The sequence below is a fragment of the Phoca vitulina genome, unplaced genomic scaffold, assembly GCF_004348235.1.
Source record: "Phoca vitulina isolate PV1807 unplaced genomic scaffold, GSC_HSeal_1.0 scaffold6, whole genome shotgun sequence".
Taxonomy (NCBI): domain Eukaryota; kingdom Metazoa; phylum Chordata; class Mammalia; order Carnivora; family Phocidae; genus Phoca; species Phoca vitulina.
Window position 1 is genome coordinate 35140715 of NW_022589709.1, and position 26526 is coordinate 35167240.

The 26526-nt window shown below is 37.2% G+C and overlaps 1 protein-coding gene across 3 annotated transcripts in view; it reads right to left on the reverse strand.

Moving 5' to 3' along the window:
- Positions 1 to 26526, reverse strand: part of ARSK (arylsulfatase family member K) — a 43741-nt gene that overhangs the window by 9118 nt on the left and 8097 nt on the right. For all 3 annotated transcript variants that reach the window (XM_032403984.1, XM_032403983.1, XM_032403982.1), the window contains exons 4-6: positions 11172 to 11454; positions 8452 to 8623; positions 5226 to 5450 (exon numbers count right to left, since the gene is read on the reverse strand). In XM_032403984.1, the coding sequence (XP_032259875.1) occupies positions 5226 to 5450; positions 8452 to 8623; positions 11172 to 11454 (680 nt within the window). The remainder of the gene's footprint in view (positions 1 to 5225; positions 5451 to 8451; positions 8624 to 11171; positions 11455 to 26526) is intronic.

Consider the following 26526-nt stretch of genomic DNA (forward strand, 5'->3'; position numbering starts at 1 on the left):
AGGGTATGTGCTATGGTGAGTGCTGTGAATTGTGTAAGACTGTTGAATCACAGACCTGTACCTCTGAAACAAATAATACATTATATGTTTAAAAAAAAAAAAAAGAAGAAGAAGAAGAGCTAGCAGGAGGGGAAGAATGAAGGGGGGGAAATCGGAGGGGGAGACGAACCATGAGAGACTGTGGACTCTGAGAAACAAACTGAGGGTTCTAGAGGGGAAGGGGGGTAAGGGGATGGGTTAGCCTGGTGATGGGTATTAAAGAGGGCATGTTCTGCATGGAGCACTGGGTGTTATACACAAACAATGAATCATGGAACACTACATCAAAAACTAATGATGTAATGTATGGTGATTAACATAACATAATAAAATTAAAAAAAAAACCTGTCATCTAATTCGGGATAAAAAAACAAGCTCAGTACCAAAAAAACAAAAACAAAAACAAAAACTTTTTATATTTTTCCCCAATTTTATTAATTTTATTATGCTGTGCAATATTAGTTTCAGGTGTAGGTAAATACCTTTCAAAAACTATTCGTAAATTCAGACTTTTTAATAAAAGCATTGTAGCCTCTTAAATTTGAACAGGCTTTTCATAGTAAGGTAGGTTTACTAAAACAGGAATCCCAATTGGTTTTTCCTATTTTTTTTTTTTTTTAAGAATTTATTTATTTATTTGACAGAGAGAGACACAGCGAGAGAGGGAACACAAGCAGGGGGAGTGGGAGAGGGAGAAGCAGGCTTCCCGCGGAGCAGAGAGCCCGATGTGGGGCTCGATCCCAGGACGCTGGGATCATGACCTGAGCCGAAGGCAGACGCTTAACGACTGAGCCACCCAGGCGCCCCTGGTTTTTCCTATTTAATGTCCTTTTATTTGAGGTGTTTTAAATCACCATCTTTTATATGATATTTATGAGATCCATAAGACGTTAAGGGAAGAGGAGGTCTGGCTTGAGGCTTTGATCTAAGAAATTTAATCCCATACTCTGGGTGTAATTTAGATTCATACAAAATAATACAGCTATGGCTAAACTAATAAAGAAAGGGCTTTTAGAATCCTAAGACTAGATTATGTTTTATATCTCTTGTAAACTCCTAATTGGTTAGAAGAATCACAAAATAAAAAGTCCGTTGTAGATACGTTATCACAATCTGTATATGTTATTTTATTAAGCAGAGGTGAAACAGAACATACTGTCCTGCGGGTCTAATTTTTGAGTTAATCTTCACTGAAGTAGCTTTAAACTCTTCCAGTACTGAGCAATTTCATTTTAAAAGATAGATTGAAACATCAGATTAAACACAGACTATCAGAACAATTTTGCCTTGTTCCTGGTGAGAGTGTTCAACAAGGCAATAGACTCCGTTTATGCCTGTTAATCCTGGTATAATTGTTAATAGTCTCAAAAATGTGCTGATTTGGACAATATATTAGATACACCCTATCTCAATAAATAAAACAAAAAACCCTGTTTATACAGTTTAAAGCCTACGTTTCATTAATTCATGGGGACCATTTTCACATATCATTTCACCATTTAAAATAAAATTGACTATTTTTTACCCAATCTGTTTCTACTCGGTGTTCAAATTGTTTCTAATTCTTTAACTTAATGTGATACTACAATAAATATCCATGGAGATAAATCTTTGTATATAGCTATAGGTTATTTTCTAAAATTGGAATTTCTAGGTCAAAAAGTATGCGTATTTCTGAGTAACCTGGAACATAATGCCACATTGCCTCCAGAAAATCTGCCAGTTTATACTCCCAGAAGCAGAAAAAGGAAAGGCCTATTTCCAAGAGAAGATTTTCTAATTCTTTTTTAATCTTTGCAAACTCTATATGTGAAAGAAAATTGGTATCTTCTTGTTTTAATATTTTTCTGACTACCGAGTTTGAACCTTTAAAATATCCTGGCCATTTGTATATCTTCTCCTGTGAATTATTTGTTTATACCTTTCGGTCACTTTTTGAGTAGGGTATTTCTCTTTTTCTTATAGATTTGTAAGAGCTCTATTAATATTAACGCTTTATCATTTGCAAAAAGGTTACTTTTATTTATTTATTTATTAAAGATTTTATTTATTTGACAGAGAGAGACACAGTGAGAGAGGGAACACAAGCAGGGGGAGTGGGAGAGGGAGAAGCAGGCTTCCCCACGGAGCAGGGAGCCCGATGCGGGGCTCGATCCCAGGACCCTGGGAACATGACCTGAGCCGAAGGCAGATGCTTAACGACTGAGCCACCCAGGCGCCCCAAGGTTAATTTTAGATACATGATAATGTTGCCATGCTGTTTCCTGGCTCCAGCATAAGATTCTTGCTGTACCCCTTCATTCTCTTTCTACCTTATCTCCGGTTAACATCTGGTCAGTAGGATGTTTCAGTATTTTATATAAAAAGACCCACGTACAGATATTCTCCTTCCTGCCCCAACCACATAAATGTAACTTTTCCCTTTTGGTGATAAAAATTTTTGTGATGAAACATATTATAAACTGTGCTAAGCCTGAAGATGCAAATTTCCAGTTTAGAATTAGAGAGACACTGATTTTTGGCTTAATTTCCTTTACTCTAGTTGGGCAGATCTAATCAACACATGATCTAAATGCTGTTAATATATTCTGTAGGGAAATGTGACTCAGAAGGAGTCTATTACGAAGAATCAGTGAAAGATAAAAATAAGTAAAAATCTACACAGAACTGTGAGTTTTAGAAAATTGTAATAATTAACAAATTGCAGAAAAAAGAAATTGGAGAGCACCTACATAATTTCCAGAAGAGTAGGGAAGGAATGGAAGGAGTTTCTGGGAATGTTTGGTTTTGGCTAATGAAATGCTTATTGTCATGCAACACAAATCAGCCAGGCATAGGCAGGTATTCTCCTAATAATAAATGCCCTCATTCTAAGCAATTTTATTTAGTGTTTTCTTATATAATCTGTTAGCTAAATACATTGTGAAATCTTCCATTGTGAAATCTTGCAGATGCCTTTTAACTTTTATGATGTATAAAATGGCAAGTAGTGTTAATGGTGGATCAAAAATGTAGAGTAGAAAAATTTGCAGTGTAGGCAAATATAAAACAAGATTTAAAGAAAAATGGCTTAAATAATGCATATTAATCACCTTACGTATCAGGTGATAGGCTGACTAAGCATAGATAGAATAGGACTCACTGCAGACAGCTCCCTGTACATAATGGTCAATTGAGCTGCTAGAGTCAGAAAGACAAACAAAATGTCAACTATCACTATGAAATATATTGAGGCGATACTGAGAAAGAATCATCCCAACCTTTCATGATCGTTTGCAGTTCTGGTCACTGCCCTTCAAGAAAACGGAACAAGGTTAAAAAGTTCAGCAAATTTGGAAATGGGGTGGAGAGACTTCTACATGAGGAAAAACTAGGGGAGGAAACTACAAAAAGATGCCACCATCAAGAAGCACCTGTTCCTAAGGGCACCTGGGTAGCTCAGTTGGTTAAGTGTCTGCCTTTGGTTCAGGTCATGATCCCAGGGTTCTGGGATGGAGCCCTACATTGGGCTCCCTGCTCAGCAGGAAGCCTGCTTCTCCCTCTCCTGCTCCCCCTGCTTGTGCTCTTTCTGTCAAATAAATAAATAAAATCTTTTAAAAAAAGAAGCACCTGTTCCTAAAACTATAAAGATGATAATAAGAGAGACACAAACATACATAATCATACATAAACTTATCAAAACAGAAATGAGGAAGTAATCAGGATTGCCTGAAATGTGAGGGAGCCAGAAAGTGGCATAGATACGATAAGTGCGATAATTGTTTTGGGATATAGAGGAACCAGCAAATGACAACAAACTAAAGAGATTAAAAATATCAGGCAAAAGAACAACAAAGAAGTGTGTTCAAATATACAAGAAGTGATGTAAAATAAGAGAGAAAGGGAAAAGGCACTGAAAAAAATTCACCCTAAAGAATTTCAGGACCCTGGAATAGTCTTCAGTTAAATGAATGGAAGGACTTTGTAGCAGAAAGAAGGAGATAAAAAAGAACTTTCTTATGTCTTTGGTTTTCAGATACATGTTTCTTTCACATTTTCATATATACATATGAAACATACATAAGTTGTGTTATCTTCTTCTTTCACCAAAATCTGTTTATAAATAGATGGTACTTTTTGTAATTGATGGTGCCTTAGAACAGAAGAATTTCAGTTATTTATTTATTTTTTTTTTTTAAGATTTTTTTTTTTTTAAAGATTTTATTTATTTATTTGAGACAGAGAGAATGAGAGAGAGAGAGCACATGAGAGGGGGGAGGGTCAGAGGGAGAAGCAGACTCCCCGCCGAGCAGGGAGCCTGATGCGGGACTCGATCCAGGGACTCCAGGATCATGACCTGAGCCGAAGGCAGTCGCTTAACCAACTGAGCCACCCAGGCGCCCAGATTTTTTTTTTATTTATTCATTTGTCAGAGAGAGAGAGAGCACAGCAGAGGGAGAAGCAGGCTCCCTGCTGAGCAAGGAGCCCGATGCGGGACTCGATCCCAGGACCCTGGGATCATGACCTGAGCCGAAGGCAGACTCTTAACCGACTAAGCCACCCAGGCGTCCCGAATTTCAGTATTTAAATGTTATTGAACTTAAAGTAGTCTGCTAAATTAGATAGAGACTAACAGTTCTATATAATTTCCTCTGATTTTGCTGATGTTGTTCTGTTACCTTCAACTAAAACTGTTAACTTCCCCTATCCATATGTTGCTGTTCTAGACGTATGGTTATGTTTATAGACATTAAGAAGCTAGTGAAGTTCTTAGCACAGAACAATCTAAAGATTCTGAGGAGAAACAGGTTTATACATTCGATTAAGAGGCTTTTTCTAACACTGTACAAAATTAGTAGTTTCAAAGTGGGTAAAATAATCCAGAAGGGAGCTTCTTACACTTTTGAGAGGTGCTGGCAGAGAATCACATGATATGCAAATCATATCTATAAAGTTATGAACCTGAATATCTTCTGTGGCTTACTTTATAGTCATGTCCCGATTGTGAATCTTTTGAAGGGAAAAATGACTGTAGTACATGAAGGCTACAGGAACCTGAGGAGTATCATCCTCATTTTTCAGATGTGGATTTGACTCACAGTTAAAAGAATTGCTCAAGGTTATGAACAAGTCAGCAAAGTCCCTCACTACTTGGCTTATTCATTTTCCAATATTATTACAAATATTTACAGAATTGTGTTACTTACCAAGCATAGTCGGGTAAATGTCCACAAGAGAAACAACATTTGGTACTTGTAGGTTGGCCTTAATTCCCGGTCCCATCATCAAGAGTGGAACGTGGGCACTAGCTTCATACATACTCATTTTATAAAACTGACGATGCTCCATGGCCAGCTCTCCGTGGTCTGAGGTGTATATGACAATAGTTTTCTGAAGAAGACCTAACTGGCGAAGAGCTAAAATAATTTCTCCTACAATACGAATTGAGATAAATCTTAATTAGTTTTTAGTTTGTGTTCTATCACAGTAAGTTTGTAACAACTCTGCCTCGCAAGAGGATGCTTCTTAACATGTGAATGTTAGCTAGTGTTCTTAAGTAAGGTACACCAGATTTCATGTGCCTGCTCTTCACCTGACAGACGAGAGAGGAAGGAGAAAATATAGTACTGATAGGATAAGTTTCTTCATCTGGAGATTAAAAAGTTTCTTTATTTGGAGATTATGCTGGCTTGCTTTCTATGTTCCTATCAGAGATTGGGGAAAACTTTTTTCCCCCTTAGTGACTTAAATGAAAAAAGAAAGACAACTCTAGATGCCAGCACTATATGGTGTCCCAGACAATGAAAGGATTGATATTATCACCAACCCACAATTTCTGCCCCATGGGAGGTCAGAACTTCTTCTCCCAGCTACCCTTTCTCCCAGATCCCCAATTGGCAGGTCAGACTTAGCATATTCTTGGTTAGGGAATAACTGGACAGTAAAATTCCTCTGACCAGTCCCTGTCTCTTAGTGTCCTCTTCGTTGTAATTAAAAGAATCACAGAAAGGCATAGTCCAGAGAGAAGAATCATCCCTATTTTGGCAATTCCTGAATCCTGGCCTACAGGGGTCTGTATTATTAAAACAAAACCCACAGGTGATTCTGAGGTCCAGTCAAACTGAGACCCACTGTCCTATGGAGTTATTTACAGAGTGCATACCATCAGGATCTTCCAACTGGACAACTATAATGGCTTCCTAACTGGTCTTCTTGCTCACATATCTCTCTCCCCTCTAACTCTTGTACCACTGGGGTGGCTATCTTTCTAAAATATCTGATCATGTCATACCCCAGCTTAAAACTTTTTCAAAATTTCCCATTGTCTAAGTCTTTAACGAGCTCAGCACCCTCAACTACCTCCTAGGCCTTTACCTTTTAAGTCCTAAACTACTTAGAATCCCTGAACTAGTAATAATTAGGTTAGACTTTCTTGCCTCTGTACATTCTCTGCTTTCTTCTGTGTTGGATGCCTTTTCTCCCACCTTCTACTTGGCAGATTCCCATTCTTCCTTTATGACCAAGCTCAAGCATTATCTCCCTGGCGAAACATTGCCTGCTCCTTCAGGTGGACTGAATCACTGTCCTCCAAGGCCTCTACAACTTGTATTCTGCTGTAGTTACAACAACACGTTACAAGTGCTGGTGTTTATACTCATCCAGTAAATGTTTACTGAGTTCTTACTATGTGCCAGGCACCATGGAGGCAAAGCTAGGCACCTGGGATGCAATCTTGATTAACACTGAAGTCCCTGCTCTCATAAGGCTCCCCTGTTCAAGGAAAGCAGACAGTAAACAAGTAAATAGACAAAATAATTGACAATTATGATGTAAACAATCAAGATGATAAGGTAGAGAGTAAGCAGTATGGTGGGGCTGGTATACTAACTTATGGTGGTTGGGAAGACATCCCTGAGGAGTTGGTATTTGAACTGAGAGCTAAAGACTGAGAATAGCCAGCCATGTAAAAAGCAAAGGGAAGAGGATCCCAGGCAGAGGGAAAAGCAAATACAAAGGCCCCGAGGGGGAGCAAGAGCTTAGTGTTTTTAATTTAAAAAGTGTGATTTCATAATAATATTCAATTAGTACCATCAGTGCCCCAAATAGGGCCTGAAAGCGAGCTAGTGGGCACTAAATATTTGTTGAACAAACACAGTGAACAGTAAGAAATACTATTTGGTGGCGAGACTAGTGTGGATATAACAAGATATCACCTATTTCATAAACTTTGTAGTTAAAGTGAGCTGCTGCATTTCTCTCTCTAAGAGACTTCAAGAGGTATTCCCACACTCCCTGCAGCAACATTATATATATATATATATGTAGTATTTCACCTTAGTAGATATGGATGAATGGATAGCTGCAAACTTTCAAAAGTGATTTCCAGGGTGCAAATGGGTGAATACTCATTAACATCAGAAAATATGAAAAACAATTCAACATTTGTGTGGATTTAGGATTAAAGAAATTTACTTTAAATATCATTTGCATTTAAGATTGAGTACTTGGAAAATCTTTAAGACTTTTAATTCATATTATACTTCATATTATAAATAATTTGTCCATAATTTTTTTTTTTTGCTTTCTGCTTTATACTTTTCTATTTTTGCCCAATGAATGCTTCTTAAGAAATAGCTACTCACTTGTTCACTCTCAAAATTTACTTGTACAGAAGAGGTGCTTCCCATACTCCACTAATGCAATTTGCTCCACTCTAAAGTATACCAAAATATGAAAATAACTTGTTAAAAAGATGGATTTTTTTTAAGCCAAGCGTTCTCCAATCTAAACTGGAAACTGCCATTAACTCTGCAAGTGAGTAGGCAAAACACTTTCTTGACAGTCATCTTATGGAAGCAGGTAGAGTTTTGAGCTGAACTAGGGAAGGAAAGTCAATATGATCCTGGACCAGAATACACATGTGGAAAATGATGTCAGGTTTAGTTAAACCCTACGCTAAAGGGCCTGGGAAGAATGGTTTTGTTTTCTAATTATTACAAGTCTGGGAGAATTCACAAGATTCTGTGACTAAACTCTTATCTCTTAGAATCTAAGCTGCCTTACAATTACCTGTCACATGTGTACCTGTGTTTGGTTAAATACTGATTCCTGTTTAAAGCAGGTAAAAAGTGTTGTGTCAAGCAGGTAATAGCCTTCTATGGTCCTGTCTTTATGTATGAACAAATCTGAGCATTTATTAATTTATGAATAATTAAGATAGAAAAGGCTTTTTATTCCATGATTCATAATGCAAATTATCCAATTTTTATATGTGTCAAGATTTTTATAATTCTAAGCCTTTAGCATCTAAGAAACTGTTGTAAAACATTGTCTGAGGAAGTTCATACAAGTCAGCAACCAGCATGATCACAGTTTGTTGGAAAAATATTATACTTTTTCTTCATTTAATTGCTTATTAAATATACCACCTACCAAGCATGGCATCTGTCTCAGCACACATAGCATAATAAAAGGCCCTAATATTTTTAATTTCTTTTTCTGTAAACTTTCCAGTGCAGTTTTTTGTATAAGAAGAGTAATAATCTATAGGGTGCATTTCTGACAGAGGTGACCACTTTGGGATTTTGATGGCATCATAAGAAACCTAAAAAGGAGAGAAAAACAAGGTAGTAATATTCTTCTCTTCCAACAAGTATGTATGGTGAACTAGACAATGCTTAATTACTTAGGAATGTAGGAGAAAATAGTTATGAGTTATGTAAAGAAAATAGTAAATCAAATACATAATTAGGAACAAACTGTTACTATTCCTAGTAACAACAAAATGTATATATTAATATCTGTATATATAGTGAGTTATGAAAATTATTTTTATAATTATACATGACAATGAAAAACATGAGCTATTTTAGACAGTATTCTAGTCCAGAAAAAGTATCCAAGCTTTTTAATATAGTGTGTGACCAACTCAAAATTCCAGAATCAACAACCTCAGAATCTAGATTTTGTTCCCAGTAGTTCACTAGTAAAACTGCCAATATCTAGTGAGACAGCCAAATGTTTGCTAGGAACAAATACAACTTTTTAATATACATATGATTGCTTATAGTTTTGGTGAAAACAAGACTAAACTTAAGTCATATACTTCTTTTAGTCATGTAACTTAAAAACCTCAGATATCTACTTACTATTTACTTACAAATTATTTGGTTCAGTTCCTTAGGCTAGTACTAATTTTTCAAGATAGAGCCAGTTGCAACTTTTTCAGAAGACATGAAGTATCTACAGTTTTGACATTGTTTCCTTTGAAACAGGGTTCGCTAAACAGCATTTCTGATTAGTTTTTAAAGCAACTTAAATTCAATTTAAGTTGATACCTTTCAAAACACAGGTGGTCCCGTTTGCATGGTTCAGATGTGCATGGATTTCATTTACCACAGTTTAGTTACATAACACCAGTCCCCCAACAACACACATTTTAATTACCAAAGTATATTAACTGTGAGTTACTGCATAAAGTACAAACTTTCACATTCAAACACTGCTAGCTCTTTAGTCTACAAATCCCTGTATATTACGGGTGTGTGTCCCAATCAGTGACTCATCATGTTATTTTTTTCAAAGTCTATCAGTGACTGGTCCCTGCTTATCGTTTATTCGGTATGCATACGTACAGCCAAGGTGTAGCTGGGCTGTGTCCTTGTCTCCCAGTGAGACCTCCATGTGGCATTTTTACAAAAATGGATAATCAAAAGAGGGGATTGGTCAAAAAAGATGAATGTACAGTAAAGAAATGAAAAAGTGATAACACTGTACGTGAAATCTGAATCAAACATTAACTAGAGTTATAGAAAAGAGAGCCAACCTGGGAATGCTGACGCTGCCACCATCTGATACACTCTAGCTATGCAGCCAAAGGACCTTAGTGTAGATAAACTCATTGATAAAAATAGGAAGGTCGTTGCAAAACAAAAGGGTGAACATATCCTAGAGAAGGTGACACTGGCAAATATCCATAGGTTAAAAGAACTCTCAGAAACATATCATCACATTGGAAGTTCAAAGGGTAAAATGTTGGAAGGTGATCCACATTTAGAAAGAGATGGGACAGTCTGCCAAGACTTAGAGAAGATGCTTGCTCCATATCTTGTTATACAGTGAGAAGACAAGCAGTTCAAATTCTTGATCTGTTTTTTTTTTCAAAAACCCAAAACACTTTAATCCTCAATATTTCTAGTATTTTCAGTTACAGTGCATTCAACATTAGTTTTACTGTCTTTTTTTCATTTCCCTGCACATTTATAACCCAAAATAAGAGAGGCTTAATGTTTTGACAATTTTTGTTGTTGTTGTTGTTTTCTAGATTTTGTTTATTCATTTGAGAGAGAGACAGACAGCACAAGCAGGGGGAGAGGCAGAGGGAGAGGGAGAAGCAGACTCCCTGCCGAGCTGGGAGCCTGACATGGGGCTCGATCCCAGGACCTGGAGATCACGACCTGAGTTGAAGGCAGACTCCCAACCATCTGAGCACCCAGGTGCCCCTTGACAAATGTTTTTAAGAGTCCTAGAAAAATGGTCATTTTCTCAATTGATTGTTGAGATCTCTTTGTACAGTTTCAGCTTGCATGGTCACTTTTACCCCCTGAACTCTGCCAAGTGAAGACTGCCTGCACTCTTAAGAGAACATCTTTTAGTTTCTTTCTTTTTTTAAGATTTTATTTATTTAAGAGAGAGAGCTCACAAGCTGGACGGGGTGGGGTGGGGTGGGGGTGGTAGGGCAGAGGGGGAGGGGCAGAGGGAGAGATTGAGAATCCTGAGCAGACTCCCGCACTGAGCGAAGAGCCTGACCCGGGGCTCGATCCCAGGACTCTGGGATCATGACCTGAGCTGAAACCAAGAGTCGGACACTCAACCAACTGAGCCACCCAGGCACCCCAGTTGCTTTTTTTATGGACACATTATATGCAGATGTGTTAACTCAGAAGTAGATTACTGAGTTTTAATACTTATTTTATTTCTGTAATATTGCCCCTTTGTTTTTTGCAACCAGTTATTGGTCATACTTGATTTACCAAGATACAGAATTTTCAAATTTTTGTTTCAAAGTGATAATAAAAGAAGCAGTGGGCAAGTACCAATAACATAGTTTATAATGTTAACTTGTACTTTTGAGCACACAATAGTGTACTTACCTTTTTAAGCCAATAAAGAGATGTGTGAAATGTTGAAGATCCAAAATTTTCTCCTGAAGATGGTGAAGGATATGGATGTGGTAAATTTAATCCCAAGTACAGAACAAATGGTTGAGTGTAATTACTTGCTTCCTTTCTTAACCAATTTACTGCTCTGTCTGTATTCTTCCAGTCCCTTTCCATTACTCTTACTTTAGTCTTTTTAGGGTTAAGATTAACCATCGGTCTGCCTTCTTGTCTGAGTAAGAAAGCAACATCTCTTGTCCATGCTTCAACACGGTTGCTGAGGAGGCAAAAAAGGTGTATTATAAGGTACTAAAAAAGATTAAAAAAAAACTAAGCATAAATATAAGAAAGCAATATGGAAAACAGTTTTTAGACTCAGTCATGTCAATGTTCAGGCTCACTACATTAGATCTCATTAAGAGAGTTACTGAGACTTGCAAACACAAAATCCAGGAAAAAAAAAAATGACAAGAATCAAATATTCGCCTATATGTCCATTAAAACTAAGATAGATTATTTAGAAGGGTTATTTTTTCTTATAACAAGATATTTAATAATATAAAAAGTGTTTCAAGTTCCTAGTATTTCTCCTAAATTTTCTAGCAATTTGTCTTTTTTCTGTCAGAAGAAGAAAGAGAGGTTATTTTTATTCCAGTATATTTAATATACAATGTTGTATTTGTTTCAGGTGTACAATATAGTGATTCAACAATTCCACATATTACTCAGTGCTCATCAAGATAAGTGTACTCTTAATCCTTCTCACCTATCTCACCCAACCCCCACCACCTCCCCTCTGGTAACAATCAGTTTTTTTCTCTATAGTTAAGATTCTGTTTTTTGGTTTGTCTCTTTTTTTCTCCCTTTGTTTATTTGTTTCTTAAATTCCACATATGAGTGAAATCATATGCCATTGTCCTTCTATGACTGGCTTATTTTGCTTAGCATTATACTCTTTAGCTCCATTATGTTGTTGCAAATGGCAAGACTTCATTCCTTTTTATGGCTGAATAATATTCCTGTGTGTGTGTGTGTGTGTGTGTGTGTGTGTGTGTGTGTGTGCGTATCACAGCTTCTTTATCCATTCATCTGTTGATGGACTTAGGTTGCTTCAGTAATTTCGCTATTATAAATAATGCTGCAATAAGCAAAAGGGTGCATGTATCCCTTTGAATGAGTGTTTTTGTATTTTTTGGGTAAATACCCAGTAGTGCGATTATTGGATCATAGGGTGGTTCTATTTTTAACTTTCTGAGGAACCTCCATATTGTCTTCCACAGTGGCTGCCCCAGTTTGCATTCCTATCAACAGTGCACCAGGGTTCCTATTTCTTCACATCCTCACCAACACTTGTTTCTTTTGACTTTAGCCATTCTGGCAGGTGTGAGGTGATACCTCATTGTGGTTTTGATTTGCATTTTCCTGATGATCTGTGATGTTGAGCATCTTTTCATATATCTGTTAGTCTGTTCATGTCTTCTGCCCATTTTTAATTGGATTATTTGGTTTTTGGTCTTAGAGATTTTCTACACTAACTCTTTACTGGATATGTTATTTACAAATATTTTCTTCTGTTCAGTAGGTTGTTTTTGTTGGTTGTTACCTGCTGTGCAGAAGCTTTTTATTTTGGTGCAGTCCCAATAGTTTATTTTTGCTCTTGTTTCTCTTGTCTCCGATGTATCCAGAAAGATGTTCTTATGGCCAATGTCAGAGATATTACTGCCTGTGCTCTCTTCTAGGATTTTTATGGTTTCAGTCTCACATTTAGGTCTTTAATCCATTTTCAGTTTATTTTTGTGTATGGTGTAAGAAAGTGGTCCAGGTTCATTCTTTTGTAGGTAGCTGTCTAGTTTTCCCAACACTGTTTGTTGAAGAGACTTTTTCCAAAACATTGCATAATCTTGCCTCCTCTGTTGAAGAATAATTGACCACATAATTGTGTGCTTATTTCTGGGCTTTCTATTCTGTTCTGTTGATCTATGTGTCTGTTTTTGTGCCAGTATCATATTATTCTGATTATTACAGCTTTGTAATATAACTTTAAGTCTGGAATTGTGATACCTTCAGTTTTGTTTTTCTTTTTCAAGATTGCTTTGACTATTTGGGGTCTTTTGTGGTTCCATACAAATTTTTGGATTGTTCTAGTACTGTGAAAAATGCCGTTGGTATTTTGATAGGGGATTTCATTAAATCTGTAGATTGCTTTGGGTAGTATAGATGTTTTAACGATCTCTATTCTTCCAATCCATGAGCATAGAATGTCTTTCCATTTCATTGTGTTATCTTCAATTTCTTTCAATCAGTGTTTATAGTTTTCAGAGTACAGGTCTTTCACCTCTTTGGTTAAGTTTGTTCCTAAGTATTTTATTATTTTTGGTACAATTTAAATGGGGTTGTTTTCTTCATTTCTCTTTCTGCTGCTTACTAGTGTATAGAAATGCAGTGAATTTCTGTACATTGATTTTGTGTCCTGCGACCTTACTGAATTCATTTATCAGCGCTAGTATATTTTTAGTGAAGTCTTTCTGTTTTTCTATAAATAGTATCATGTCATCTGCAAATAGTGAAAGTTTTACTTCTTCCTTACCAATTTGGATGCCTTTTATTCTTTTCTCTTATCTGATTGCTGTGGCTAGAAATTCCAGGACTACTATGTTAAATAACAGTGGTGAGAGTGGACATCCCTGTCTGTTCTTTGACCATAGAGGAAAAGATCTCAATTTTTCAGCATTGAGTATGATGTTCACTGTGGGTTTTTCACATAAGGCGTTTATTATGTTGTGGTATGTTCCCTCTAAATCTACTTTGTTGAGAGGTTTTTTTTTTTTTCCCCATTATGAATGGATGTTGTACTTTGTCAAATGCTTTTTCTGCCTCTACTGAAATGATCATATGGTTTTTATCCTTTCTCTTATTGATGTGATGTATCACATTGATTTGTTTATACTGAACCACCCTTGCATCCCAGGAATAAATCCCACTTGATCATGGTGAGTGATTTTTTTTTAAATCTATTGTTGGATTTGCTTTGCTAATATTTTGTTGAGGATTTTTGCATCTATGTTCATCAGAGATATTGGCCTGTAGTTATTTTTTTGTTGTTGTATCTTTTTTTAAATATTTTTTTATTTATTCATTTGAGACACAGAGATACAGAGAGAGAGAGAGAGAGAGAGAGAGAAAGCATGAGCAGGGAGAGAGGCAGAGGGAGAGGGAGAAGCAGGCTCCTCGCTGAGCCAGGAACCCGATGTGGGACTCGATCCCAGGACCCTGGGATCATGACCTGAGCCGAGGCAGACGCTTAACCATCTGAGCCACCCAGGCGCCCCCTTGTTGTTGTATCTTTATGTGGTTTTGGAATCAGGAAAATGCTGGCCTCATAGAATAAATTTGGAAATTTTTCTTCCTCTTCCATTTTTTGAAAAAAAGTTTGAGAATAGGTATTAACTCTTCTTTAAATATTTGGTAGAATTCACCTGTGAAGCTGTCTGGTCCTGGACTTTTGTTTGTTGGGAGTTTTTTTATTATTGATTCAATTTCATTGCTGGTGATCGGTCTGTTCAAATTTTCTATTTCTTCCTGTTTCAGTTTTGGTAGGTTATATGTTTCTAATTTACCCATTTCTTCTAGATTGCCCAGTTTGTTGGCATATAAGTTTTCATAATATTTTCTTACAATCCTTTGCATTTCTGTGATGTTGGTTATTTCTCTTTTGTTTCTGATTTTGAGTCTTCTCTCTCTCTCTTTTGATGAGTCTGTCTAGAGTTTATCAATTTTATTGATCTTTTCAAAGAACTGGCTCCTGGTATCATTGATCTATTGTTTTTTTACTTTCTATATCATTTATTTCTGCTCAGATCTTTATTAGTTCCTTCCTTCTGCTGGTTTTGGGTTTTGTTTGTTCCTTTTTTTCTAGCTCCTTTAGGTGGAAGGTCAAGTTATTTGAGATTTTTCTTGCTTCTTAAGGTACGCCTGAATTGCTATAAACTTCTTAGAACTGCTTTTCCTGCATCACAAAGATTTTGGACTGTTGTGTTTTCATTTTCATTTATCTCCATCTATTTTTTTATGTCTTCTTTGATTTCTTGGTTGACCCATTCATTGTTTAGTAGCATGTTTTTTAAATCTCCATCAATTTGTGCTTTCCAGATTTTTTCTTGTGGTTGACTTCTAGTTTCATTGCAGTGTGGTCAGAAAAGATGCGTTGTATAACTTCAATCTTTTTGAAATTATCAAGATTATTTTTTGACCTAATAAGTGATCTATTCTGGTGAATGTTCCTTGTACACTTGAAAAGAATGTGTATTCTGCTGTTTGAGGATGGAATGTTCTGAATATATGTCTTAAATCCATCTGGTCCAGTGTGTCATCCAAAGCCACTGTTTCCTTGTTGATTATCTGTTTAGATGATCTGTTCATTGATATAAGTGGAGTGTTAAAGCCTTCTATTATCATTGTATTGCTATTGATTAGTATTGTATTACTTATATTTGTTATTAACTGTTTTATACATTTGAGTGCTCCCATGTTGGGTGCATAAATATTTACAATTATTACGTCTTTTTGTTGGATTCTCCTCTTAATGATTATATAGTATCCTGTGTCTCTTGTTACAGTCTTTGTTTTAAAGTCAATTTTGTCTGGTATAAATATTGCTACCCCGGCTTTCTTTTGACACCCATTTGCATGATAAATGTTTCTCCATCCCCTCACTTTCAATCTGCATATGTCTTTTTTTTTTTAAAGATTTTATTTGAGAGAGAGTGAGTGAGAGAGCACAAGCAGGGGGAGTGACAGAGGGAGAGGAAGCAGCAGACTCCCTGCTGAGCAAGGAGCCCAATGCGGGGCTCTATCCCGGGACCCTGGGATCATGACCTGAGCTGAAGCCAGACACTTGTCTGAACCACCCAGGTGCGCCTGCATGTGTCTTTAGGTCTGAAGCTTGTCTCTTGTAAGCAGCATATAGGTGGGTCTTGTTTTTTTTTTTTTTATCCATTCCATCACCCAGTGTCTTTTGATTGGAGAATTTAGTCCATTTACAGTCAAAGTAATTATTGTTAGGTATGTATTTATTGCCATTTTATTTGTTTTTTGTTTTTTTGTGTTTATGGATCTTCTCTGTTCCTTTCTTCCCTTGCTCTCTTTTCTCACCATAAGTTGGCTTTCTTTAGTGATTTACTTGGATTCCTTTCTATTTTTTGCATATCACTGTTTTTTGGTTTGTGGTTGCTATTAGGTTTATAACATCTTCTGCATATAGCAGCCTATCTAAAGTTGATGGTTGCTTAAGTTTTGTTTTGTTCTGTTTTTAGAGTGGGGGTGGGGTAGGGGCAGAGGGAGGAGAGAGAGAATCTTAAGCAGGCTCCGTGCCCAGCCTAATGCAGGGCTCAAGCTCATAACACTGAGATCATGACCTAAGCTGAAATTGAGTTGGATGCTTAATCGACTGAGCCACACCGGTGACCCAATGGTCGCTTAAGTTTGAACCCAATCTTTACTCCTCTCTTCTCCATGTTTTAAGTACATGGTATCATATTTTACTTCCACTCGTGAGTCCCTTGACTGAGTTTTACAGATATACTTACTTTTACTACTTTTGTGTTTCCTACTTTCCTTACTCTTACTCACAGTCTGTCTTTTCCACTCAGAGTCCCCTTTAACATTTCTTGTAGGGCTGGGTTAGTGGTCATGAACTCCTTTAGTTTTTGTCTGGGAAACTCCTTCTCTCTCCTTCTAATCTGAATGAAGTTGTGTGGGCTGGTTCTCTTCCGTGGGGGTGTGCAGCCACTGTGGAGACTGAGGCTGCCTGGGCTACTCTGTAAAGTGTGTGCCAGTGGGGGTGCAGTTGTAACAAGGTGTGTGTGTGCTCTGTGGGAGCTGACAAGCTGCTGTCACCAGGACCCAGACCGTGTTAAGGGCAGAGTCGGGAGATACAGTGTTGGCAAGGTTTGCACTGGTTATCTGGGGGAGGGGACCCCCCAGTGCTGCGATGGAGGCAGGCCCAGCTGGAGGGGGAGGGGCATGGTGTAAGCAAGTTAGGTGGTGGATGTTTATGCCACACTGGTTTCCACAGGTGGCTGTGTGTTTATGTTGGGCGGTGGGGGAGCGAAATGGTGCCTGCCAGCTCCTTTGCTCCTGGAGAAGTCCCTCACAGAGTGTAGTAAATAACTCTCCCTCCTATATGCTCCAGGTGCTTTTGTAAGTGCTGCTTCTATGCTGTATCTCCTCAGGCTGTTTGTCTTACTTTCTCTTTAAGGGCAGGGACTTGGCTTCCCAGTACCCTGTAGGCTATCCCAGCATGGAACCTGCTGATTTTTAAAGCTCTCTGCTTTAAGAACTGCTGGTTCTAAGAATTCATGAAATTTGGCCACTTTTATTTTCAGAGGGCCAGATGCTGTGGGGACCTGTCTTCTCTATGCAGGCTCCCCCGTGTGCTAGTCTCTCACCCCTCTCCATGCCCATTGCTTCCTGCCTCCAGTGGCCAGACTTGCAGGGTTTAGCTCCCCACTACATCTCTGCCTTTCCTACCCTCTTCAGCTGTGGCCTCTCCTCTACATTTACTTGTGGAGTTTGTTCTGCCAGTCTTTGGGTCGTTTTCTGGGTTATTTACATTGATGCAAGTGTTACTTGCAGTAAGCACAAACATACAACGTGTAGTTTCCTATATGCCAGCATTTCTCAAAGTGTGGCCCAGGGATCTCTGGGAGGTCCCTGAGAGGCTTTCAGGGGGCCCATGAGGTCAAAGCTATTGTCATATTAGTAAGATGTTATATGCCTTTTTCACACTCAATCTCACATGAGTGGACAAAGGGACATAAAATTACCATGTTTCTGATAAAGGCATTCACAATAGGATAAACCCTGTTCTACCTCTACCCGAAGTCTGGTTCTTTATATTCTTGCTACTGGACGTGGTCTGTGGACCAACAGCACCAGCATCACCTGGAAGCTTGTGATACAGAAGCAGAATCTCAGGTCCCATCCCAGACCCACTGAATAAGAAAGGGTATTTAACATAATGCCCAGGTGATCTGTATGCATATTAAAGTCTGAGATGCATTGTTCTACATAACAATCTAAGAATTCTTTTATGCAGAAACTTCTCAATTTTTAGTTGGATCACCAAAATAGTATCTTCAGTAGCCCATAAATGGGCTACCTTGGTTCAATGCCAGAAAACAAGTTGATGGCCAAATGTACTACCAAACAATCAGCAGTCTGATTAATTCTTTTTAATAATAAAATATCCTCCTAATATGAATGAAAAAACTCCTACCTAACACATTACCAACTAATTAATGCATAAATTTGCATATATGCCATTGTTGTGTGGTTTTCTGTGCCAGTATGCCAAATTCTGCGGCAGCATTGTTCAGTCAGCAGAAAGCACAGGATTAATTAACATAGTAGCCATCTCTTCTGAAAAAATATGGCACATTACAATTGATCGCATGACCATTTTCTTTCAAGATGAATTCTGAGGTTAGGCTTAACCTGCAGCTTCCTAAGATAATTAACTCTCAGTCTTCAAGAGTTTTGTGGATATTTCTTTTTCTCTCTCTCTCACACATACACAACTATTGTTTCTGATGGGATTTAAACAGCTAGATGTATCTCAGGTAAGTCTCCTTAATGAAAATGTTACAATTCTGAATAATGTACCTTGCAAATTCTGGTATCAGCCTAACACATTCTATAAAAGAAAAAAGAAATCCATACTCCTTTCCATTAAATATTCTTCCCTCAATGTTGTGAGAAATACACACACCATTTTTTAAAGAACTTGTAAGGCTGTCACCTATCTTCCTCACATATAGGGACACTCAAAAAACAGTCTGTTTTAGTGGAATGAATAAACTCTAGCAAATTCAAGTTGGAACATTCCTTTTCAACATACATTATTTATTTATTTATTTTTTTTTTTTTAAAGATTTTATTTATTTATTTGACAGAGAGAGACATAGCGAGAGCAGGAACACAAGCAGGGGGAGTGGGAGAGGGAGAAGCACGCTTCCCGCAGAGCAGGGAGCCCAATGTGGGACTCGATCCCAGGACCCTGGGATCATGACCTGAGCCAAAGGCAGACGCTTAACGACTGAGCCACCCAGGCGCCCTCAACATACATTATTTAAATGCTGAATAAAGGCATGCTTTCTCATTGATTAATTTTACTAATTCCAACCATTTTTTTTGGTGAAATTAAAGTGGCCAGTGCTCCTTATTCTTTTTTTTAAATTCATAGAGCTATTTGTAAATAAGATGAAAATCATGGATTTTCACTAAATGATATAATTTTCACTAAATGATATAATTCATTATTAATACTTGTGTAAAATATTAATTTAATAATGTTAACAATACTTTATATTTTAAATATTTCATAATTAGTTTTTATTATAAATATATTTTTTATATAATAATATTAAATGCATAGTAAATAAATTCTCTTTTTCATGGCTAACTACAATAGAATGTAGGCAATAAAAGAGCCACCTGGAGGATGGAAATACTTAAAAGAACACAGGAAAACTCTGAATGGATGGCAAATTAGATCAATCAAAAAATTACATGAATGAGGGACGCCTGGGTGGCTCAGTTGGTTAAGCGTCTGCCTTTGGCTCAGGTCATGATCCCAGGGTCCTGGGATCGAGCCCCACGTTGGGCTCCCTGCTCGGTGGAGCCTGCTTCTCCCTCTGCCTCTACTGCTCCCCCTGCTTGTGCTCTCTCCCTCTTTCTGACAAAAATAATAAATAAAATCTAAAAAAAAAAAATTACATGAACTCAAAAAGTTCACGTAAAATAATCATGGGACTTGAGTAGAGAGCAAAAAATCTGTTCAAGGGTGAAAAGAATAAAACATAACCATTCCCAAGTTGTTACTGCTACTTTTTTTTTTTTTAACAGAACAAAAACTTTGTGGAGATTCTCAAATTCAGCTTACCAGATGAAGCGTGCAGGGTTTTTTTTTTGCCAGCTGCCTGAACCTATTACTGAAGTCCTTCTCACATATGAAAGCTTTACTTTTCATTGCTTCACTACAGGAATTCTGGTTTATCCAATGTTCTCCAAAAGGTCTGTACTCTCCTACTTGGATGCCTTTCTTTAGTTTTTCCTTCCTGTCCATTTTAGCCTAGTAATGTTCTACTTCTATGAACGCTTATCAAATCTAAAATGCTATTAAAACTATATATACTATTTAAAAAATATATATGTATGTATATCTATCTATCTATAGATAGATAGATAAATATACACTATTAAGAAAAATACTGCCAGTTAGACTATAACAGAATTTTGTAATCTCAATAGTAAGATACATTGCAATTTCAGAGATATCTTAAATTGTGAAAAAGAAAGAAGTGCCACCTTAGAATAAATTAAATACAGCCTTTACTCCCATCTCCTGAAAAAAACATCTGGATGTGATCTCTTCCTCCTTTAAACAGAATTAAACATATTTTGCCCTGTACTGTAGTTATCGAGACTTATTTTTTTTAACCTTTTTAAAACCATACGTCTCTTCAGCTAGGTCATATCTGGCTAATGCTAATGTTCATTTGAAAAGTTAAATCTCCCTATTATTAGATAGCTTCAGACTCGTCTCAAATAGATTGAGATAAATTTCCACAAATGGCTAACACTGGCCAAAGTAGGAGACATAAACTTCCTTATAGGCAGCTAAACCCTAATACATTAAAGTTTAGTAATTAAATGGGAAAAAAATCCAGTAATAGTAATGAGATTGTAGGCTCAGAGCGATCCACTGATGTCTCAAGATCTAGGAATTATGGTAGACAGCATTCTGAAGATAGCCCCAGGGGCTGCTTCAGCCAAGAATTGTCTAGTCATCAGAAGTGAGGGTTCTGGAACAACTAAAACAACAGCAGACTCTTTCCTTATCCTAAATTATCTGAGAATGCACCCAGAATAATGCAAGCTGTTCTAGATACTGAATTTCATTAAAGATAATAAGATGGTGATAGTGGTGTGGGTTCCACAAAATATTCTAAACTGACCAAAGGAATGGATGCCTTTCTCCATTATAAGGAAAAGAACAAAATAAACTCCTCTTTGGTATGGAGAAAACCTATCTAAAGTTATATATGATCTTAGATCATAAAATAATGGTGGATATGGATGAGATATACACATACTTACCACTAGGATACAGAATTGAAAGGGACTGAGAGAGGGCTCTATGGTTGCTATTCTGAGTTCCGTCCCTTCCTTCTTAGTTACTCTGATTCTATTGAGAATCCAGACTGTGCTTCCTGTCTGGAGGCCTGACGGGGACAGGAAGAGTGCTGTAAGCAGCTCGTGGTTTGCTTCACTTTGCTGTTTGCCAAGAGGTTCAAGCTTAAGAATTCCCCAGAGCAATTCTCTCATTTTGGAAGCAGGCCTTTATTTTTCATTTGTTTCAGAGGAGTGAAAATTGCCTAGTGTGACCTGGCTTCAGAAAAACATGAAGTTACATGAACTGAGAACATAGATAAATTTCAGTGGAAGTAGGATGACAGAGGATTTGAATTTAGGTTTTTAACTTTTAGCTAGGAAAGAGAAGACAGCAGCTTATTTAAATTGGCTTCTGATGCCACTAGAATGTAAGTTCCCTGAGTTTAGAGATTTTTGTGTTTTGATCACTCCTGTAGTCCCATCATTTAAAAATAGTGTCTGGTACATACTAGTTGGCTCCATTAAATATTGGCTGAATAAAATACACTGGACTATACTTTTGTAACTTAAATAAGGATCATCTTTAGTTTTAGTATTTTAAGGAATATTACTTAATACTCAATTTCTTTATTAAATTGTGCTGATCTTAGAAATCTAGTTTTTAAAATGTCTATATAAAATATCTCCTAATTCTACACACTTCCAAACTAACACGCTCTTTGGTTTTGTTGATTTAGAAATATTTAGAATATTTAGTTTAGATCATGTTTTCTCAATGTCTGCACTATTGACATTTTAGGCTTGATAATTCTTTGCTGCAGGGTGGAGGCAGATGGTGGTGGTGGTGGGGGGGAGTTCTGTGCATTGTAGACTGTTTAGCAGCAACCTGGCATCTACCCTCTGGATGTCAGCAGCATTCCCCCAGTCCTTGTCAGATGTCTTGGGGTGGGGGGGTCTTATCAAAATTGCCCTTGGTTGAGAACCACTGTTTTCAATATTGCATATATTTTGGCAAAACAGTTTTATCTGATTGTAAAAATTACCAAAATACCCTATGAATTAAATACAAATGTTTCCTTTCAGTTGCTAATAAGATGTGGCAAATTTGAACCTAATCAAACCTATTATAAGTATAACACCTACAATGTGAGGGGGGTTAAGTAGATACATAACTTGCCCAGAGACTGATAGTAAATAGAATCGTAATGAGTACTACCACCACTACCTGTTTAACAATTGTCTGGAATAAGCAAGTGTGTAGCCCTTAAGGATCCCAGTGTAGTGCAATATATTATACAAATAAGGGACACATAGCTGGACTAGTGTTCTTAAACTGATACAAGAAGAAAGTATCACTTCAGACCTAAAAAAGACAGATGGAGTATTACTATAATAAGCTAAAGAAACTTGTAATTCTGGCTGAAAATACAAGCAGGTTCAAAAATGGCCAATTTCAGTGGAAAAGGTAGCAGAAAGAGTTATAAAAACAACTTCTGACTTTGAGAGTCAGTCTATCAAAATACTGAATACCCCTATTAAGTTTGATACTGAGATACATTTTTTTTCCTGAGACCCATTTTTCAAATTGCACAGAAAAATCTAAAAGATAATGTACCATAATTCATATAACCTCTCCAGATATGCAATTAGTAGCAAACTTGACCTATTTGTCAGCTAAATGACTGTGTGGGTACATACAGCACTAATACAAACAGTCCTGAGAGCTTATTTCAATTTCTTAAGCTCTGGTGAGATAGGAAAATTAGCCATAAGCAATTATTATACTGAAAATCATCTTTGACGTCCCAAATGTCAACATTTAAGTGGCTTTTCTCCTTTTACTGATTTTAAACCACAGGTTAAACAGAACATCAATGTTTATCAAATAATAAGCTATAGCTAGATCAATGTAACTTCCTGTCCCATTCATTCAGACATTTAATTCTGTGCCTACAGTGCGCTGGCACAATATTGGCAATGGGAATAAAGCAATGAAAAAGAGAAACAGGGTCCTTACTCCTGAGGAATAAAATTCAGATCAGATTTTAACCATGTCATACACAGAATGATAGTTACAGGGAGTATGAGCCATTCAACCTTAGATTCTTTTTATTACTGGATTGGCTGAGGAAACTGAGAAAACAATAGGATAATAGCATAGGGCAGGGTAATAGTATAGGATAGGATAATAAGAATAGTAACATTTTACTTTGGATTAAACTTACTTTCTAAAAAGTAGAAGAATTTTAAAGAGAATTTGTGAAACTGCATGAAATAATTAGCAGTGCAACACACTTTAGGAAAATAAAGGGTTTTGGGCGCCTGGGTGGTTCAGCTGGTTAAGCATCTGACTCTTTCTGCTCAGGTCATGATCTCAGGGTCATGACATCGAGCCCTGCATCGGGCTCCCTTCTGGGGGTGGAGTCTGCTTAAGATTCTCTCTCCCTCTCCCTCTGTCCCTCCCTCCCTAAAAAAAAAAAAAAGAAAAAAAGAAAATGAAAGGGTTATGTAAATATTAAACTATAATTCTGATTAAGCCATTTTTACAATAATAATTTTTCCTCTTGATTAAATGCTTATTCTTTGCCAGGCATTGTTAAGTACTTCGTATTATTTAATCTTTTTTATTAACTCATTGAAAATTCCTAAACATCCAATGATGTGGGTATTTTTTTAAGATTTTTTAAAAAAATTTTTAAGTAATCTCTATACCCAAAATGGGGCTCAAACTCACAACCCCCAGATCAAGAGTCGCATGCTCCACTGACCGAGCCAGCCAGGCACCCTGAGGTGGGTATTATTAATTCCAGTTTTCCAATGAGAACATTGACACAGAAGTCAAGTAACTTGCCCAAGGGCACAAGGATGGTAAGCAGGGAAGCTGGGCATTTAACAGTTCGGATGGACTCAAAGCCTCTGCTCCTTCTGCCATGTTTACTTCTACTTCCACCCTTTTCTTCTCCAGCATTCCTGGGAAGAATGGGGGAAGAGCTTTTTGCATAAGACTAGCCTGTGCAGTGGTCCCGAGCTAGTGAAAAGCATGTGACATAAATGAAAGAGGAAGTGCATACTGAGGGGGAGAGAGAGTGATAAGAAATGGGACAGGAGGTACGCAGGGACTAGATAATGTAGGGTCTTATAAACCATGTATGTTGTGGGCTTGGGATTTTAGCCTACCTACAGAGGAAAAAAACCACTGAAATATTTTAAGCAGGTCAGGCACTTGATCAGATGAATATTTTTAAAAGATCACTCTGTCTGCCTATAGAAAATGGATCAGATAGAAGAAAAGTTAGAGGACTACTTCAGTATTTTAGACAGGAGAGGCTTTGGTGGAGATGGTAAGTGAATAAATAGGAGAGAGATTTTAGAAGTAGAACTGACAATATCTGGGGATGGATTAGAAGGCAGAGACAGGGAGGAGATGTGAAGGTCCCTTCTGGGTTTGCAGGATTGGTATCTTTTAGATTTTGGAAGACAGAAGAGGAAAGAAATTTAACATTACCCAGAAGAGCAAGACTAATATCCAGATTATTCTAGATTATTTCAGTATCTCTTCACCCAAAATTCATTCTATTAGTTTCCTAGGACTGTAGTAACAAATTACTGCAAACAGGATGGCTTAAAACAAGAGAAATTTATTCTCTCATGGTTCTAGAGACTAGAAATCGGAAATGAAGGTATTGGCTGGGCGATGCTCCCTCTGAAGGCTCTCGGGAAGAATTCTTCCTTTTTTCCTGGCTTCTGACATTCTTTGGTTTGTAGCTGTGATCACTCCAATCCCTGCTTCTGTCTTCACACTGCCCTCTCTGTGTGTCTGTGTCCTTTTTTTTTTTCTAAAGAGACCACTAGTTATCGGATTTAGGACTCACTTTAAATTTGGCATGACTTCATCTTGAACCCTTAACTAACTGCATCTGTAAAAAGAATCTATTTCCAAATAAGGTCACATTCTGTAGCTCCAGGTGGACATGAAGTTCTGGGGAACACTATTCATTTCACTACATTCACTGTTATTTTTATTCAATTTATTTTTCTGGTTCTTACCATAATCATTAGCATCATCATCATCATGACGACCACTGCCATAACCCTCAATTAGCACCTGTAGGCAAGAGGTACTGCTCTAGGCTTTAATATGTATTTGTGACAGGAGTCCTGAGTGTTGGGAGACTCCAAGAGCATACCCAAATTCACTAGGAGAACTCATGGGACTCAGCATTTAGTTGTACACATGGCTATGATTATAGTGAAAGGACACAAAGCAAAATCAGCAAAGGGAATGGTCTTTAGGGTAAGTCCACAGCAAACCATTTTCAAGTTTCCAAGTGGAGACACAAAGGGCATTTAATTCATCCAGCATCAAACATGACAATACATGTGAAGAATTGTGTATTAGGGAAGCTCATTAGTACCCAAGTTGTTACTGGGGGCTGATCATGCAGACGCCCTCTGCCTGCCACATACCAAAATCCCAGACTTTCAGAGGGAAAGCAGGTGTTCAGCATAAACCACACTGTACATTCTAGGTATAGAATAAGTCACTTTTATCAGGGAATAGATGGAACACTCCTGATATTCAAGTTACTAGATATAAGCCAAGGGCCAATCTTGAAAGCAGGCCTTTCTAAGGATAGCTGTTTCAGACCTGCTGTGTGTGAGCTTTTTTCCTGCAGATCTCATTCCATTTAACCCTCACAACAAAGAAATTAGAGGTCAGTAGTAAATAGAGAAACTAAGATTCACAAGTAGGTATTCTGATTCCCCAGATCCCTGCTCTTAACCACTGTGCTCAGCTGCCCCGTTTTTGAGGACTTAGTAAAAAAAAAAAAAAAAAAAAAAAAAAAGCTATACTAGACTAAAAGGAGATAACTGACAAAAGCAAGCAGACAGAAGATTATGGTCTTTAAAAAATATAAACTGTATTCAGTACATAGTAGATATTGTATAACAAAACTCAAAATAAAATTTGAAGTAAAGAATTTTATAGACCTTTAATTTTTAAGAAAAACAAAAATTACCAGCATATTAGCAATCTTAATATTTTAAGAAGATTAAAGAAAGGTGAAGTTTTAGCCAAATTAACACAATTGAGGGATTAAGAGCTTTACTTTCACCTTTGTGCAGAAATAATAAAAGTCAAAAAAGAGTACATGTTTGTGCTATAGTGGAGGGT